Source organism: Amborella trichopoda, chromosome 6, assembly GCF_054954075.1.
Source record: "Amborella trichopoda isolate Santa Cruz 75 chromosome 6, AtrichopodaSantaCruz75HAP2 v2.0, whole genome shotgun sequence".
Taxonomy (NCBI): domain Eukaryota; kingdom Viridiplantae; phylum Streptophyta; class Magnoliopsida; order Amborellales; family Amborellaceae; genus Amborella; species Amborella trichopoda.
Genome location: NC_142341.1, coordinates 1,870,409 through 1,887,623, shown reverse-complemented (window position 1 = coordinate 1,887,623; position 17,215 = coordinate 1,870,409). Strand labels below are relative to the sequence as shown.

Genomic DNA, 17,215 nt, shown 5'->3' with positions numbered 1-17,215 from the left:
AGCCAAGCTAGGCCAGGCTCGGGGGCCAATCCAACTAAAACAAATGAAAGACAAAAAAAAAAAAAAAAGAAAACTAGGCCAGGCCGAAACATGCCAAACGTTTCGTGGCCCTAGTCCTAGCTCGGCTTGGCCCTAGGATGGGCCACGGTCCCATTGCCACCCCTACAAACAATCTGAGCCACATAGGAGGTTCATGTACAAAGCCACGGACCCGGAACCCCCCTTTGCCCCCGGGGGTCTATTTCACTAAATCCCAGGGTCATAATTGTCCAGGGGCAAATCGGTTCTCTCAAAAAGTTGACGAAGGGTATTATAGTCATTTCTGAAATCCTAGGTCTCAAGGTACGGGAGCAACCTTTCTTTATCAGAGCCATGTCCAGCTTTAGTTACTTCTTTTAGCTTTTTCTTTTTGCCTTTCCTTTTTTTTTTTTTTTTTTTTTTGTTCAAAATTTTAATTCATGCTACGAGGGACTGTAAATTCGGGGCTAAAAAAAAGAAAATGGGAAGAAAAACCAGGAGGTCAGCTTTCAATTTTCATGGCTATCAAGAAAGCCAGAATAGAAAACCCTATATCAAGGCCGAGTTTTCTGCAACTTTGTTACCCATAATTCTTTGCCTTAACCTGCTTTAGCGCCGGGGCCTTTCGAAGTTGCAGGAGCTTTCCCTTTTCCAGGGTTTGCTCCTTGGATTCCCCATTTTTAGGCACATTCTCTCTCCGAGGGTTTTCGCTCCATGGTTTTATGCTAAGGATTTCTAAGAGCTGGTTTTTGATGGATATGGGGCTTGGTTTTTGAGATCTCTTGGGGTTGGTTTGAAGGAAGTGGTGACGGGTTTTGTGGGCTTATCTCTCTGAAGAAGGAGCTTTTTTGTGGATGCGTGCGGTCTAGGGCACATTTGGTCACATAGGGCTTGTGCTCTCTGGTCTTAAGGGGGTTTTTGCTCTTAGTATATGAGATTCATTGCATTTAAATTTAACTGAATTGGCGTTATCCCTTCATTTTGAGGCCACATTGCTCTTTGAATGTTTATACGTTCGTTATTTCTAGGTTTTGTTTTGGAGGAAATGAGACCTCGTATTGCGATTTCGAGGGTTTAAGTCCCCGACGTTTTGGTCAGTGCTGAGCCATATATCAAATGGAGATGCACATTTTGGTTGCCATTGCTTGTTGAAATCAGAGTTTTCATGGATCTGGTTATGGGTTTCTGAAATTTATTGCGTTTAAATTTGGAGATTTGTTAAGTGGTTGTGTGCAAAGTTCTGAGCTGAGATGTATGTTGCTCCTCCCCCCAAGCTCTCCGAATCGAATCGGAGGATCATTCATAACAATGGGCTTTCAAAACGAGTATACCAAGTCTGGAAAGGAAGCAATGTAAGATTTCATCTTGCATTGTTGATTTAGTCCCACGTTTAATGACTTATCCAAGTACCATGCTTGCTCTTGATGGACTTAACTGGTCAAATCTGCCATTTTAGTTTCCAATTTTGCTTCCATTTTTTGTTTTCAATTGGTTTCGTCAGGTAAGTATGGCATGTTTGGGTTCCGTGGTCATTAATCTTACATTTTTCCTGGCGTAGCAGTGTCTGAAGATTTATCTGTTAGTTAGGTTGCATCAATGTTTTATTTGGAATTTCCCATTAGATTTCCTGGATGTCAATGAAAAATTGTTTTCCTGTAAATTTTTTTTGGGATCTTTACAATGCTACATGTTAATAGATCTCGGTCTTTTGATCAGTTCTTCTAATGTCATTGATTGAGATTATATGGTCTGAACTCTGAACTGACTCATCTGTGTACATAGTCTTTGAAGTGATATATTTTTTCCTGCTCTTTGTTGATGTATTCATATTATCAAGGGGTTAAATACTATGAGACCATTTATCTTTGTTTCAAAGAGGTTACAATTGCTATTAGCCTATGTATGTCAAATTGGATGGCCTAGGGTGTGTCCCAAAGATTGAGATTTTTATTTTAAACTTTAAGTCTTGTCAACGACACACTCACGACCACCCAATTAGAAATCTGATGGATAGCAGTCATTGTGACTTTTTTGTATTAAAAGCAAACGGTCTATTTGTAATTTTCTATACTTTTCCTATTATCAAATCCATATATATTGGGATTTTTAACTAAAGAATATTAACACTCAACAGAGTGAAATACTGCATCCATCTATCTTGGTATATGTAACTACTAACTAAAGAATATTAGCAGAGTGAAATCAGTATTTCTTTCTGGAAATTCACATACCTTATTCCTATTAGCCACCCAAAAGGCATAAGCATTTAAAGGTAGAGCTAGCAGCTACTTCTATTAAAAAAATTGTGCTTTTTTAAAACTGCTATTTGTCTTCGTTGCAGCCAGTATTATATTTTGTGCGGAGACTAATGTTGCTTGAGCTCAGAGATATCATGTTCAATTGCTTGGTTATTTTCCGTGATCAATGCGGTGAAAAGAAGTTATTAATTCATGGATAGTTGATGTGGTCTTTCATAGTGTATATGATTTCAAGGAGTCTTAGTAGAGCCAAATACATTTTTATGTCTCTTTTGGAATGGATTCTAGTTTTGGCTAGGCATTGTAACGAAATGCTTTCTCGGTACATCGTATGAAAACCAGATTTTAGTTATTCAAGATTTCTCCATCTAAATCCCATACCCTTCTCTAGGTTTCCACTCTGTTCTAATACATGGTGAAGCTCTTTGATGTGCTCTTCCTCTATTGATGTTGTACAGAAGTCAATACACTCTGTTGAAGAAACATACTTTCACATGTCCTTGATCCACTCTTTGTAGCTTGAAGTCAAATATGTTGTATCCATCATTGCTAAGAGAAAGGGAATAAGGAATCTTGGTGCCTCAAGCCTCTTGATTTTTTCAAATATCATTTCATCTAACCTGTCTTAAATCATGTAGAAATCACATGCACAAACTCTTCCTTGTTGAATCTCATGCTCATGAAGATAGATGTAGAGATTCTAAATGTCGTATGCCATGTCTTTTTTTAATTATAAGGAAATTTATTTTGACATGTCTTGATGAAATTTCAGAACATAATGTAGGTTTCCATTTCTACTGTAATTCCGTGGCCTTCCATGCATGAAATGCTTTTTGATGAAACTGCAAGGGATGTGATGCAATGGGTTTTTTTTTTTGTTTTGCTATTTTTAGATTTTATGTGTAGGGCTATTTTTGTCATTTCTTCCTTGTAGAAACTTAAGGGGCAAAATAGGAAGTTTTCTATAGTAGTTAGTTAGAATATATTTTGTTAAAGTTGTCGATAAGGGAATCCTAGTGTTAAGGGATTTAGTTGACTTAGAGATTTTCTTAAGAAGAGATTAACGTGACATTGGGAAAGGGGAGATTTACTAAAATTAGGAGAGGGAAAAACTTGGGGTAAAGATAGAGAGAACGTGGGGAGAGAGAGAGTATTTTTGGAGTTTTATTTTATTCTCCTTTTTCTAGTTTGTATTTAAAAAGGAAAAGAAATCCCTATTATGCAAGATGGTGAATTGAGTAAAGAATTTTGGTCTTGTGAAAAGATCTATAAGGTGGACTTCCTTGCAGACCCTGAGAGGGTCTAATCTCTCAAGCATCTTATTTTTTATTTTTATGTATCTTTATTTATTTATTTATTAATTTTCTCCTTGTATTAGTTGGTATCGGATCCTACCATATGGAGCATTTAGATAAATTTTATCAAATAATTGAGCGATTTGGATCAACAATTTGAGAGACACATAGAAGATATTGGTAGACTCATCATCATCATAGCCTTTTCCCAACTATTTGGGGTCGGCTCATTGTTCCAAAAGGCGGACAGCCTAGCATCTAGGTGGTCCCCTAGGCGGTTCAAAGGGCCTGGGCCCCCTGGGTGGCTTCTTAAGCTCTTGGGTACCAAGCCGTGGGTGGCTACTTAAGAGCTTGGGTACCCGCCTAGGCAGGCGACCAGTGCCCAGGGCCTGCGCCCTGCTTAGGGGTGGAAATGCCCCTTGTTGAGGGATATTTTTGGGTTCTTTTAGAGTAAGAGGGGAAAACAGTGGGTTTAGGTTCATTTCAAACCTAAATCCCATTAGAGCCCATTTTAGAGAGCAGCGTTTCAAAAAGCGCTAGGCGAGTACCCAGGCGACTGTGAGGGACCCGGCCGCCCAGCGCCTAGGCGGGCGCTCAAAAACCGGGGCGGCCCAGTTGAAAGAAAAAAGATAGAATTTTGATACAAATGAGGAGAATTTTGATGTTCTCTATCTATATTCCATATTTAATGTTTCCATAAATGAGGAATTGAGGAGAAGTCGAGAAGAAAATTTTGATAATCCATAAGACCATAATTCATATTTTCATACAATGCTAAAACAAGAAAACCATACATGCATACACTAATAGTCTGATACACACAAAAGTTAGATAGTAGAAAACTAGACACTAAAAAGTAAAAACTAAAAATAAAAAAGAAAATACACAGAAACTTAGAAAATATACAGTCTGGGACACATATTCAACAGACAACACCAAGAGTCAAGCACTCAAGCGTCTTCAACTCTTCATTCTTCAGTCATCATCTTCATCAAAAGGAGTAGGGTAAGCCTCATCATGTGCATCAGATTCGAGGCCATCATCATCAAAGTCATCTTCCTCTTCATCATAATGTTCGTCTTCCTTTGTTTATTCTGAATCTGCCTCTTTCTTCTCCTCTTCTTTTACCTCCCTCTTACTATGTGCAGATGAGGCCCTAGGAGTCTTGGCTTCTTTACCATTTTCTATCTTTTTGTGCTTCTCTGAATTCAAATATTGTATAATCTCCTCCCCGGTAGCTTCAAAAACATTTTTGCACTGGGCAACATCCCCCTTAATACCGGCAAGGTGTTTTTTGAACCGGTAAATACCCCCATTAATATCCTTTCCACAATAATTACATTTAATACGATGTTTGTCATTTGGATTCGAGTTATAACCATACTTCCAACCCGGATCACCACTTCTAGAAGAACCTGGAGAAGATTTTTCTTAGAACAAGGTTCATTTTCCTCCTTTTCTGGTTCTTCTAAATTCAGAAATTGTCTAATATCATCTCGAATAGCTTTAGGAACCTTTTTACAAGAAGCAATATTCCCTTTAATACCGGCAATGTATTTCTTGAATCAGTTAATATCCCCATTGGTATCTTTTTCACAAAAATTACACCTTATACAATTTTTAACGTTTGGTTTCGGGTTATGACCATACTTCCAACTCGTATCACATCTTCTAGCAGAACTAAAAATAGATCTATTCAATTGACAAGGATTTTGTTTCTGTTTTTGTTTTACAGAACTTTTATATTGCTTAATCTTCTCTCTGATAGCTTCAGGAACATTTTTACAAGGGGCAACATCCCCCTTAATACTGGTAAGATGTTTCTTAAACTGGTTTATGCCCCATTTTGTATTTTTTTCACAATAATTGCATCTTGTAATTTTTGTCATTTGAATTCGGGTTATATCCATATTTCCAACCGGGATCTCCACTTCGACTAGATCCTGATGAAGACATCTCAAAATAAAACAAACAATCTAAAAAATAAAGTTTTGCAGTTACTTTGATTGCTCGAACTCCAAATTTCGACCTCTATGGTGTTTTCTAGTACTAAATATTCAAAGCACCCTCTAATAGGATTAAAAAACTCCAAAACTAAATCTAATCTACTTAGGTGATGTTTGGATTTATTTTTCGTAACTTTGAAAAACACTTCGATCCAATGAAAATCACCAAATATACTTTTTTTGAGGTTTTCCTCTATCTAAAATGGGTTTTTGTAGGTTTAGGTTTCGAATGAACCTAAATCCCACCTTTAAAAGCTTTTATTTTTTTAAAAGTTCAATAGAACCATAAAAAAAAAATCATTTTCGCCCCTGGGTGGGGCGCATGCGCTTGGCGGCTGCTGTATCACCTAGGCGGTCGTTGAGGGACCCACCGTTTAGGCTTAGGTGCATCTAGGTGGCCGCCTAGGCGTTGGGAAGTCCACCTTTTGAACCACTGTTAGAGAGAGAAAAACCTTAAAAAAACTAGATTTTTGTGATTTCCATGTGATTTCTCTAGATTTTAGGGGTTCTTTCTACTGGGCCGCCTAAGTTCTGGTGTCGGTCTTGATGCCCCTGGCCGCCTAGTTACCGCTGGCATTTTTTAGAATATTGGGTCGGCTACAGGAATCCCGGTCCGCCATTCTGCTCTATTAAGGACAATACCCTCAGTGAAGATAACGTAGATTTAGGATCCATAGAAAGTTTTGGCAAAATTTTACATTAACTGCCTACATAACACAATCCACCTCCTTTACCCTGGCTAGGAACAGGTTATGAGAAAATTTAAGGTCCTCACCATTTTAGACCAACAAGATCTACAAGAGGAACAAGAACATGAAGAGGTATATCTCAACGCAAAAGACGATGTCAATATTCCAAAAGCACAAGAAATTTCGAAAATCAATTATAAAGAAGAAAATATGTGTGATGTTTGTATGTGAAATCCAATCTTGTGAGCCTGAAGGAAAAATCATGATTCAGTTTAGTATTATGGACTTCGGTATCTCAGAGTTAGACTAAAAATTGTGCTGGATCAATTGGTTATTTGAAGAATAAAAAGTACCTAGAAGAATGTTGGGAATGCATCAACTTTTGAGAAGGTTTCTAAAAGATTTGAGTTCAACAAGCTCGAGGTTGAACTTCTTCAACACCGGGAGAATGATGCAGTGGGAATTTTTTATTTTTTATTTTCCTCTTTTTAGATTTTGTGTAGTGTTATTTTTATCTTTTCTTCTTTGTAGAGATTTAAGTGGCTAAATAGGAAGTTTTCTATGGGAGTTATTCCGAATATATTTTGTTAAAGGTTGTACATAAGGGAATCCTAGTGTTAAGGGATTTAGTTGACTTAGAGATTTTCTTAGGAAGAGATTATCGTGAGACTGGGAATAGGGAGATTTACTAAGATCTGGAAAGGGAAAAATGTGGGGCAAAGAGAGAGAATGTGGGGAGAGAGAGAAGACAGAAGAGAGAGAGAGAGTATTTTCAGAATTTTATTTTATTTTCCTTTTTTCTAGTTTGTATTTAGAAGGGAAAGATATCATTATCATGGAAGATGGTGAATTGAGTAAAGAGTTTGGGTCTTGTGAAAAGATCTCTGGGGTTGACTCTCTTGCAGACCCAGAGATGGTATAATCTCGCAAGCCTCTTTATTTTTTTTATTTATTTATTTATTATTCTCCATGTGTCAGAATGGAATTACCTTTTTTTCCAATGGACAATACTAAATTCTTATATAGACATTACAAAATTATCAAACCCGAGGTTGAGTGGTCAAATGATCAAATGTTCACATTTCCTAAATTCGTAGATTTGCTTGGGATAATAATTAGGAAAACTTATCAAATTACATTTCAGGTTGGACTATTTAATATCTTCCCTATATTTTTTTATTTTTTAATCTAATTTCAAGTAGCCCATCAAATGACACATCAAAATAGGTTTGATAAACTCCACCTTGGGTAAAATGTTAAATAATTCAACTTTTAGGTGTATTTTGATAAATTTCCTAATAAGCGTTAAGTTCTTGCATGATCCCCTACGAAGCAACTTACCAAATGGCTCATTTGTATAAATGGATAGTTCCCGAAACTTTCCTAGAAATTTATTAGAGGCGCTTATATTGTGAGTCCTTCTCTATGAAAGACAAAGCCTTGTCTTGGGGAACAGGGCCGATGGGAAGCAAAACCGAAGTGTTTAGGCCAGTTCTTAGGGCCTCTTCTGCCTTGGAGAACAACCATTAGACTAAAATTGAATTTTGGTTATTTTCCTCCATTTTGCAACGTTTCTTTAGGGTAAAATGTCAATTTTGGTTATTTTCCTCCATTTAAAGGTTATGTCATCCTCATCCCTAACCTAGAGATAGGGTGCTATTAAATATGTGAATCCCCTGCATGTTGGTAATTGATAGTTTTACTTTTAGCCTCTGATATCTTTTCCTCTTATTCTTAGTGGATTTACATTGTGCTGAAAATTGTGATCGCAACTGATGGCCTTTTTTTCTAGTATTGATAATTCAAATTTGAAGGTTATCATTGATGTATAATGGTGATTAGATTGAACACAATGGTTTTATAATGTTCCATGCAATACATTCTCACAGTGCATCTTGGATTTGTGCTGAGTAACTACTCTGTTTTATTTTGTAATAAAGTAACTGCTCAGAAAAAAAGGAAGTCTGTTTCTTATAATGGAAACCTTAAGTTATTTCCTGTAAGATTGTGTCTAACATAAAAGGTACTTTGCTCATGCAAAAAATAGAATCTATTCAAGAAAATCAAAATAACAGAAATTTAAAAGAATTCTGCTCTAATTGTTAAAGTTGCATTATTTCTTCAGTCGTCGTGTTGATTGATTCAATGATTTCAGTGCTTTCACCCTTGTACACTGAAGATTATATAAGCTAGATTGATGTTATTATTTATTTTCATGGGTTACATATGAAAGCATTTTGCCTCAGGTTTTTTTGATATGTGATAAATTTGACTTTTTCTTTGTATGAAAAAAAATTGCAGAGGTTCTTCCTTGGAGGCCGACTTATATTTGGTCCAGATGTGAGGTCACTGGCAATGACAATATTTCTTATTACGGTGCCAGTTCTTATGTTCAGTGTATTCGTTTCTCAAAAACTTGTCTACGAGTTTCCACACCATCTTGGGAATCTCATTGTAGCTATTGCTATTATCTTCACTATATACGTGGGTATCCCAATTTGGCCGTCCTTTTAATTTCTATTGAGATCTATGCTTATATGGTTAGCCGACCCGAATTAATTGGGATAAGGCTTGGATGATGATGATGATTCTATTACTATATGGTTATGTTTCTCAGTCAGAAAATATTGTTGAGCAGTGTACTTGACTATTTTGTTGCAAGTTGTTTTTTCTGGACTCACTTTCATTGAAATTGGCACATCTAATCTCTTGACTTTCTTGTTCCTCTTGGCCCATGCTTTTTGATATTCTTGAGCAGCTGAGCCGAAAAGAAAAAAGAAAAGAAAGAAAATGACGGTTCTTTAAATAGATTTCCCTCCTATGTGCCTTTAATTTTCTAATTACTGCTTAATCATAGAAGTTGTCTTGGCGAAATTCACCTGTGTTGTTATTGGTTAGTTAACTTGGTTTAACTAGTGCCAAGCCTTGTATTTCATTCTTTTAAATTGAATTTCTTGTAGGTTCTCATTCTTCTTTTCCTGACTTCTGGAAGAGACCCTGGTATAATTCCGCGTAATGCACATCCTCCTGAACCTGAAGATGATGGTGATGGTTCAAATTTGAGCGTCGATTGGGCAGGCTCCCAAGGTAGCATGCCCAGTTTGCCTCCCACTAAGGATGTGCTTGTTAATGGGGTTGTTGTCAAGGTCAAGTATTGTCAAACATGCATGCTATATCGGCCACCACGATGCTCCCATTGTTCAATTTGCAACAATTGCGTGGAGCGTTTTGACCATCATTGCCCCTGGGTTGGACAATGTATTGGGCAGGTATGTTCTCTTGGTTGGTTATCCAGCAAATGTGCTTGTCTTTTTTTAACTCTATTATGAAGGCATACTATAATCTAATGGACAATGTAAATGATTTTATAATAGGGTCATCAATCTGTTTGGCAACCTTGAAATCCATTGCGATGAAATGGGTTTCCAGGAAATGCTCCATCTCCGTTGTTGGTGATGACAAGAGGAACATGCCATTGGGAGCATCATAGCATGTCGTGGTGGCCCCTTCCTTCCCCCCCTCCCCCAAAAAAAAGAAATGAACAAAAAAACACACACACACTGAAAACCCATCCATCTCTACTTACAAATGACGAGGAATTCAGTGGATGATGGTTTCCCATGGTCCATTGGATCTCTACACTTCTTTCCCTTACTCAACCCTTAACAATCTTGGCCTTGATAGGCCAAATGGCATAGGTTGGAGTATTGCAATCTGCAATTTATATCTGCTTTCTTCAATCCCTTATATTTTATCAACATCATTAAGTTCACAATATGTTTTTGGCAAATTTAAGTCAGTGTTATATATATTTCTCATGTTTATATGTTAATTTGCGCATAGAAATCTGGTTTACAGTTGTAACAGAATCTACTCATGATTGTCATCTCATCAGACTGAGACCTAGAATTATAGTTGTAGTATCCACTGGGCCTTATCCCCCCCCCCCCCTCTATCCCTCTCTTTCTCTCTTTCTTGCTTGCTCTCTCTCACATATGCAAGCATGGAGACGCCTATCCTGAACTAGTATGTGAGACCTGTTAAGGTACTTATCTTTCTCTGTTAATGCAGCGGAACTACAGATTCTTCTTCATGTTTGTGTCCTCAACAACTCTTCTGTGCATCTATGTATTTGCATTTTGCTGGGTAAACATCAGGAAGACAATGCAAGCATACGACTGCAGTCTCTGGAGGGCTTTTCTGAAGTCACCTGTGTCGGGCATCCTCATCGTATATACTTTTGTAGCAGTTTGGTTTGTGGGAGGGCTCACAACTTTTCATCTTTATTTGGTTTGCAGCAATCAGGTTGGCCTCCACTGCAACTCTCTCTCGCTCTCTCTCATCACATGTCACATTCACACACATGCATGAACACACTATCGATGGTCATATTAATGGGTGCAAAGCTTGTTTTTAAGTGCTTTTCTATTGAATTCTGAGTCCATTTTCCATCTACTTCTTTGAAAATGAAGCACTTTTTTGTTTTTTTTCCTGTCGACAACTCTGGCCTTTGCCTGTACAGACAACTTATGAGAACTTTCGCTATCGCTACGATGGGAAAATGAACCCCTACAATAGAGGGTGGTTTCAAAACATTCGAGAGATCTTCTTCTCAAGAATCCCTCGTTCTAAAAACAAATTTCGTGCAAAGGTGAAGGAAGACTCTTCTGCCTTCACCACCTCTCTCTCTATGGGGGCGCCCAACCTTAGCCCTGAGATTGCAAAATCAAGCTTTGATGTAGAGATGGGTGGGGGCAAGAGGCACACGGTTGATGCTGAAGAGTTTGCAGATATTCAAAGCCAGATGGAGAGTGTCGGTAGCCATCTAGAGAGGTGCGGGACCCACCCCAGTCGCACTAGCTGGGGACAAAAAGGTAACTGGGAGATAACACCTGATATTCATGCTTTGGCTGCTGAGTTTGGTGGAGAGGATAGATTCACTGATAGAGATAAGAATCAAGGAGGCCATTAAAGACAGTTATTTGCTTCTCTTAAAAACCAGTTCGCCAGGTTTTTGGCCGGGAAGTTTTTACATTGCTCTCTCTCTCTCTCCTTTGGAGGGAAGAGGGTGGTGGGTGAGAGGGCAAAATGTGTTCCATCTGATAAAGGTTTGGGGAGGGTAAGGTTTGTATACTAAAATTGTTGCTTGGATTTGCAGTGAAATTGTAAATTGTAGGAAGAACAAAATGTAATGGTGGCCTCCTAGGTGTGAATGTAGATTCTTCTTTTGCTTGGAGAAGGTAACTGAGTATTTTTTATGCTTTGGAGAAGACTGAAAAGGAAACAGGGGCTCAGCACCCTTCATGAAAATTTGTGGGGGTTAGTTTTATTTTGATTATTTTCAAATGAACAATACAGAAGTTTTCTCAGTGTAGCATTTTCTAAGAATGTCATTTTTATGATTTAGAATAGGGTGTGGTTTCTACAGATCGCGATTTTACAAATAGGTAAAGCCGAAGCTTGAAACCCTAGGAAAATTAGTTCTGGCGTTGGAAACTCTTGAGATGGCATGTAAACCACTTTCCAATGCTGTATGTGGACTATGAAACTCTACAAGTGGACTAGATCAGGTGGATCTGCGAATATTTAAAATGTATGGTCCAGAAAAAAGGTTAGACAAACTACTTTTAGGGTTTCAAATCTATCCTTTTTCAAAATTGTTGATCTATTGAGGCGTTGATCGATTTGTAGGTTTTCTAGCATTGGAATTATATTTTGTCATATTTTGAATTTCAGCTTTATAGAGCTGCTGCTCTGCAAACCACTTTAAACAGTTGTCATTCCAAGCAATGTTCTATAATCCATTGAGTAACTCTACATCATGGACCATGGTGGAGGTACCATGGTGGAGGTGTGACCAACCAAACTGCTATAACTTTGTTTTTTTAGATAATTTAGGGGGGAAGATATGCCGCTACCTGTTTTATCAAACAGTATAGTAGTATAGTATTTTTTTTAAGGTGTTAATAGAGTGGTGTTAGTGGAAATGGAAACTACAACATGGTGATTAGGGTGTGGGGGTGTTACCATCAAGACCCCAATCCTTTTCCTATAAAATTACCAAACTACCATCGCACTGATGTACTTTTATTGAATAGAAACTCAAATGAATTATTTAGTATTTTATGAAATGGGAGACGGATCTTGTGTGATATAACCTTTACACTAGTAACTTTGTATCTCTATATATCATAGTTAGCAAATCCTCGATTAATCGTTGATTTTTTGAAAAATGTTAAAAACGGCAATTTTTTGAAATGTTCGTCAAAAAACGTGTTTTTTTCATAACAACGTTAAAAACGATTTTTTTTGGAGAATGAATAAAATGGGTTAAAAAAACGTTCATTTTCTTGCTGATTTCACATAAAAAAAAATCCAAAAAAATAAAAACAGCCATGTTTCTCTCTCTAGAACCACAAGCTTTTGAACCATGCAACTTATAGAGAAAACCCTCATTTAACCACAATCTTTTTCCTGATTTTACAGAGAAAAACCCAAAAGAATGACAAGGGCATTGTTTCTCTCTAGAACCTTTGTGAAAAAATGACTTTATTTTTTAACCTTTGGGAGAGGTACTTATGTGGCCGATTGATTCATGGAGCGCCAATGGATGCATATTATTTTCTTCTGAATTTTGATCCAAAGAATATAATAATTATAAAAAGAACGTTCATGAAGAGCAGGACGCTTAAATGTTCTAAAGATCTATTTCCATGGGAGGGATGGGAAAAACGGTGTTGTTCTTATAATTGTAAACACTGAGCTTTGATTGGCAGTTTAATGCCCTGTAATATTTGTTTGCATTCATCAAATGCTACTAGCCCTTTTGGGTCTAAATGGTTTATCAAGCCCCTGTCAAACGAAAGAAAAAATGGTCTTATTTTAACAAGAAAAATTATATATTACAAAAGAAAAAAAATCATCTTTTCTTTTTGTCTCTCTAAAATCAGCTCCACCATCTCTTCTTGCCTTTTCAAATCTTGCCCTAGCCTAAAAGCTACCCAAATCACTACAAGCAGAGCATTGATTAGGGTTTCTTTCTCTCTCTAAAATCTCTAAAATCAGGTCCGCCATCTCTTCTTGCCTTTCCAAATCCTGTCCGAGCTCAGGATTTCTTTTTCTCTATAAAATAGTGATCCCAAAATTTGTCCCATCCTGATTAAGGTTTCTTTCTAGCCCTCGATACAGAGCAACGAAGATCAATGGTTTCTTTGCCCGAGCCCTCTTTTAAGCTTCTATAATACGTTGTATGAGAGGGCGGGAGCTTTTTATATTACCCATTTCACATAAATGAGGACAACAAAAATTATATACTCGAAGGATCACAATGTACTTGTACACAAAAATATTATTGGAATTATTGTTAAGCCACCGTCCTATTTTATGGTAGAAAACTATAATACAAATTATACATATATTTATTTGATTTTTTTACTCCGAATTTTTTAACCTAGTTTGATGTATTGATGATATCTTTACATGAAATATTTTTGCCGATCTGTTTTTTTTATCCGATTTTTTCATTTCACTTTTTAAAATAAAAACGATTTTTTTTCGATTTTAAAATAAGCCGATTTATTGAAAGTCCCCGACTTGCTAACCATGCTGTATATATCTCTTTATATACGTGAAGACTTCATATACAGGCACTCTTTCTCCACTAAAAGGTCTATTTAAATTTTGTATTTCTCATCTTTTACGTATTACTTTCTTTTCCATTCTCAGAAGTATAATTTTGTCTACTTAGACTTTCCCTTTTGAAATACAATCGATAGGGGCGTTGGTCTTATAACGACCATTGCTTCCGTTATGGTTCAAAATGATAAGGCCAAGTTATTGAGTTCTTACTAACAAATCCCATAACGCAAGTCAAATACAAAAATTTGCACCAAATACATGGCATAGGGTTGGCAACGGCAGGGCCTGGGCCAAGCTTGGCCTTGCTCTTGGCCCCTTTGGGTGGCATAGGTCCATTCCAGCTTAGCCCACCCAGGCTAAAGGCCGCCCAGCTGCCCTAGCCTGTCGAAACAAATGAAGAAACAAATAAAAGAAAAAAGAAGAAGAAAGAGGGCTGGACTGGGCTGTACTAGGTCGGCTCTGTAGTGGCCTGGTCTGAACCCAATCCGCCCCTCAAACCACAATTTGTGGCCTAGAATTGACTTCTAGGGCTGGGTCGACCAACCTACTGCTAGCCCTAGTTCCACTGTCTCCTTTTTGCCTCAATTTACTTCCGTGCAAAAATACCGTTGGTGGCATTTTGCATTCTTTCTAAAAATGAATCCTGACACTTTTGATGCTTGTACTAAAGATCACAATCAGTTCTAGTCCATTAGCGTCCTTAACCTATCCAGCTAAGCTTAAGTTTGTTCTATCTACTAAGGTGCCAACTTTTTTTTCGGTTTTTTTTTTAACATTCTTTTGAATGTTTACGACGGGTAGGAATAAAACTTTAGATGTCATGTTGTGACAAGCACCAAAGAAAAACAAAATTCTTATGTTTTTTATAGGGTGCCTAGCAAAAATTTGGGCCAAATTTCGTGCCGAGTTATATCTTCATAAATTTCCCACAAAAACTGAAAATTGATATCCTACTTGAATTAAGTTACTTTACAAACAACATAATTTTCTCACAAAATGCAACTTTAAGTATCCTACAATATTAGCAAAAAAATATTTTAAAAACTCCATAAAATTTCCTTCTTCAATCTGCACATAGCCTTGATAAGAGCATCCATGCCTACCCATAAAAAACTAAGGCTTGAGGGCCGGGGCTACCACGGCCCAAAGGCTGGGCTACCACGGCCCTAGGGCTGGGCTACCACGGCCCAAGGGCTGGGCCTAGGCCATCACAAGGCTGGGCCGGCCAGGCCTTTTTTGTCCTTATTTTTTCATTTTTAAATAATTAAGTGGAGTAGGCCCAACCCAGCCTGGACCGGGCTAATCCCCCTCGGCCCTATTTGGCTTTGGTGGAGCTCAAGTTGTTCCTAGAGGTACCTGGTCAGGGCTGGCCCTACATGTTGCCAAATCTTGTATGCACACCAAAATCTCTCTAAATTTATTGTAAAACCTAACCATTAATTTTCCATAATATTCGAATAAATTTATTATAAAAATATAATATTAATCTTAACTTTATCTTCTTGAACAACCTAAATACCACAACTGTCTTTGCTGGCAAAATACCTGTTTGGAAAGTGGTGCAATAGCGGTTAAGTGTCCTTCAAACACAAAGAATCAGCATACTCGGCACCAAAGATGCCGACTGTATCAGCCCGCATGGTGCAACGCTTAGTTTGCGCATCGAAACAGGGCCTACCTTCACATTGATTTCCATTTCTTTTTTTTAAAGTGTTAATGGTGGGAATGGAGTATAAGACGTTGCGATTGACTTGGTCCCTGCGGGGTTAGGAGGTGGAAGCCTCGAGAAATTTTTTGGATATATTCGTATATGGGATTTGATATATCTGAGACTTATATCTATCCGTACAAAGGTATTTTAGTAATTTGTACCATCGATATGGGACTCGATACATATTATTGCGATTAGGGGTTTATCCAAGACTAAGGGAAAAACGCAAATCACAGATAAAACAGAGAGGCGTGAGGAAGAGAATGATGGTAACCCTATTCTCTATTGCCAGTAAGGAAGCTCTCATCTCTTTGTAATTAGATAAAACAGAGAGGCGTGAAGAAGAAAACGATTGTAACCCTATTCTCTATTGCCAGTAAAGAAGCTCTCATTTCCCGTTGACGTAGGGACGTTGTCGAACCACGTATATCTTTGCGTTGTGGTTGGTTGTTTATTTCTTTTGTGTTTGTTTCTTCTTTTTTCTTTTCGTGGATTGCTTTTCGTTTCTACAGACATCAGGCACATGTCCTCCAACCAATGATGCCCTGACCCCTGTTCTCCACACTGATTTGATTTCCATTTCTCTATGTTCAAGATGTTGCTCTCTGATTACCTAAAAACTAACTCTTTATTTTTTTAAACATTAACCATTTCTCGATTTGTGTGTCATCTTTGTACAGGGCCATGCTAATCTTCTCAATTTTATCGGATGTCTCCAAAGAAACAAAAATAAAAAAAATTCTCTCTCACGCACGCACACACACACACAAAGACACTCACATGCACATACACACTAATTGCTCTACAGTTAAGGCACCTTTTTCTTTCTCTAATTTACATTCCTCTATGGTTAAAATTCCCTCCCTCTAACACGGACCCACACTGATATCCATTTCTTTGTGTTTAAGATCTTTCTCTCTCTCTCTCTCTAACTTCTCTGTGGTTAAGGCATACATAAACACACATTCTCTCTTGCTAATTTCCATTTCTCTGTGGTTAAGACACTAAGTCTCTTTCTAACGTACTGTCAAACCGGAAAATTTGAAGAAAGTGGTATCCCCCACCCGTGCATATTAACGTAGTCCCCTTCAATGCAAAATGTATGATGCCATTCTAATTTTGAATGGATGACCTTAGCCTGCAGTGGATCGAATAACTAGCAATGCAAACCCCTTTTTTTTTTATCTTTTCTTATTGAGTGGTTTAACGGAGAAAAGTTTTCTACATAGTAGAAATGAAACTCAAGACGTTCACGTTGTGGCACCCCACCACCTTGATTACCTAACCTCAAACCTAATCCTAATGTAAATCCTTTTGTGTAGTCAAGCTTATTATTCTAGAGAAAGAGTAATCACGAGAGAGAAAGAGGGGGAGAGAGCATTGTTCGCAAACTCGGTCGGTCTAACCGGAACCGGCACTGGTTGATTCGGTTTTGACAAGTTTTGGTGGTCCGGCAAAGTATGTTAAAAAAAATATATGAAATCCCCAAAAATAAGGGATTTGTTTGTAATGTGTGTGTGTGTGTGTGTGTGTTTTTTTTTTTAATCATTTTGGCAAAGATTGGAAAGCGTTTTGGCTGCAAATATTTATTTTTATATTT

At 37.6% G+C, this 17,215-nt stretch overlaps 1 protein-coding gene and 1 pseudogene across 2 annotated transcripts; one reads left to right on the top strand and one right to left on the bottom strand.

Annotated features, from left to right (window-relative positions):
* The first annotated feature begins 600 nt into the window (after positions 1 to 600).
* On the top strand, positions 601 to 11,635 carry LOC18434553 (putative protein S-acyltransferase 7). Of its 2 annotated transcripts, XM_006844621.4 has the most exons (5): positions 601 to 1,370; positions 8,568 to 8,750; positions 9,227 to 9,535; positions 10,338 to 10,571; positions 10,789 to 11,635. In XM_006844621.4, exons 1-5 carry the CDS (start codon positions 1,269 to 1,271, stop codon positions 11,236 to 11,238), a joined length of 1,278 nt encoding a protein of 425 aa, XP_006844684.1. In that variant the 5' UTR covers positions 601 to 1,268; the 3' UTR covers positions 11,239 to 11,635. The 2 variants fall into 2 exon arrangements, with proteins under 2 accessions (XP_006844684.1, XP_088726207.1); XM_088870081.1 differs by lacking the exon at positions 8,568 to 8,750.
* A 4,616-nt stretch (positions 11,636 to 16,251) lies between these two features.
* Positions 16,252 to 16,340, bottom strand: LOC148781480 (U6 spliceosomal RNA; annotated as a pseudogene).
* Positions 16,341 to 17,215: the final 875 nt, after the last annotated feature.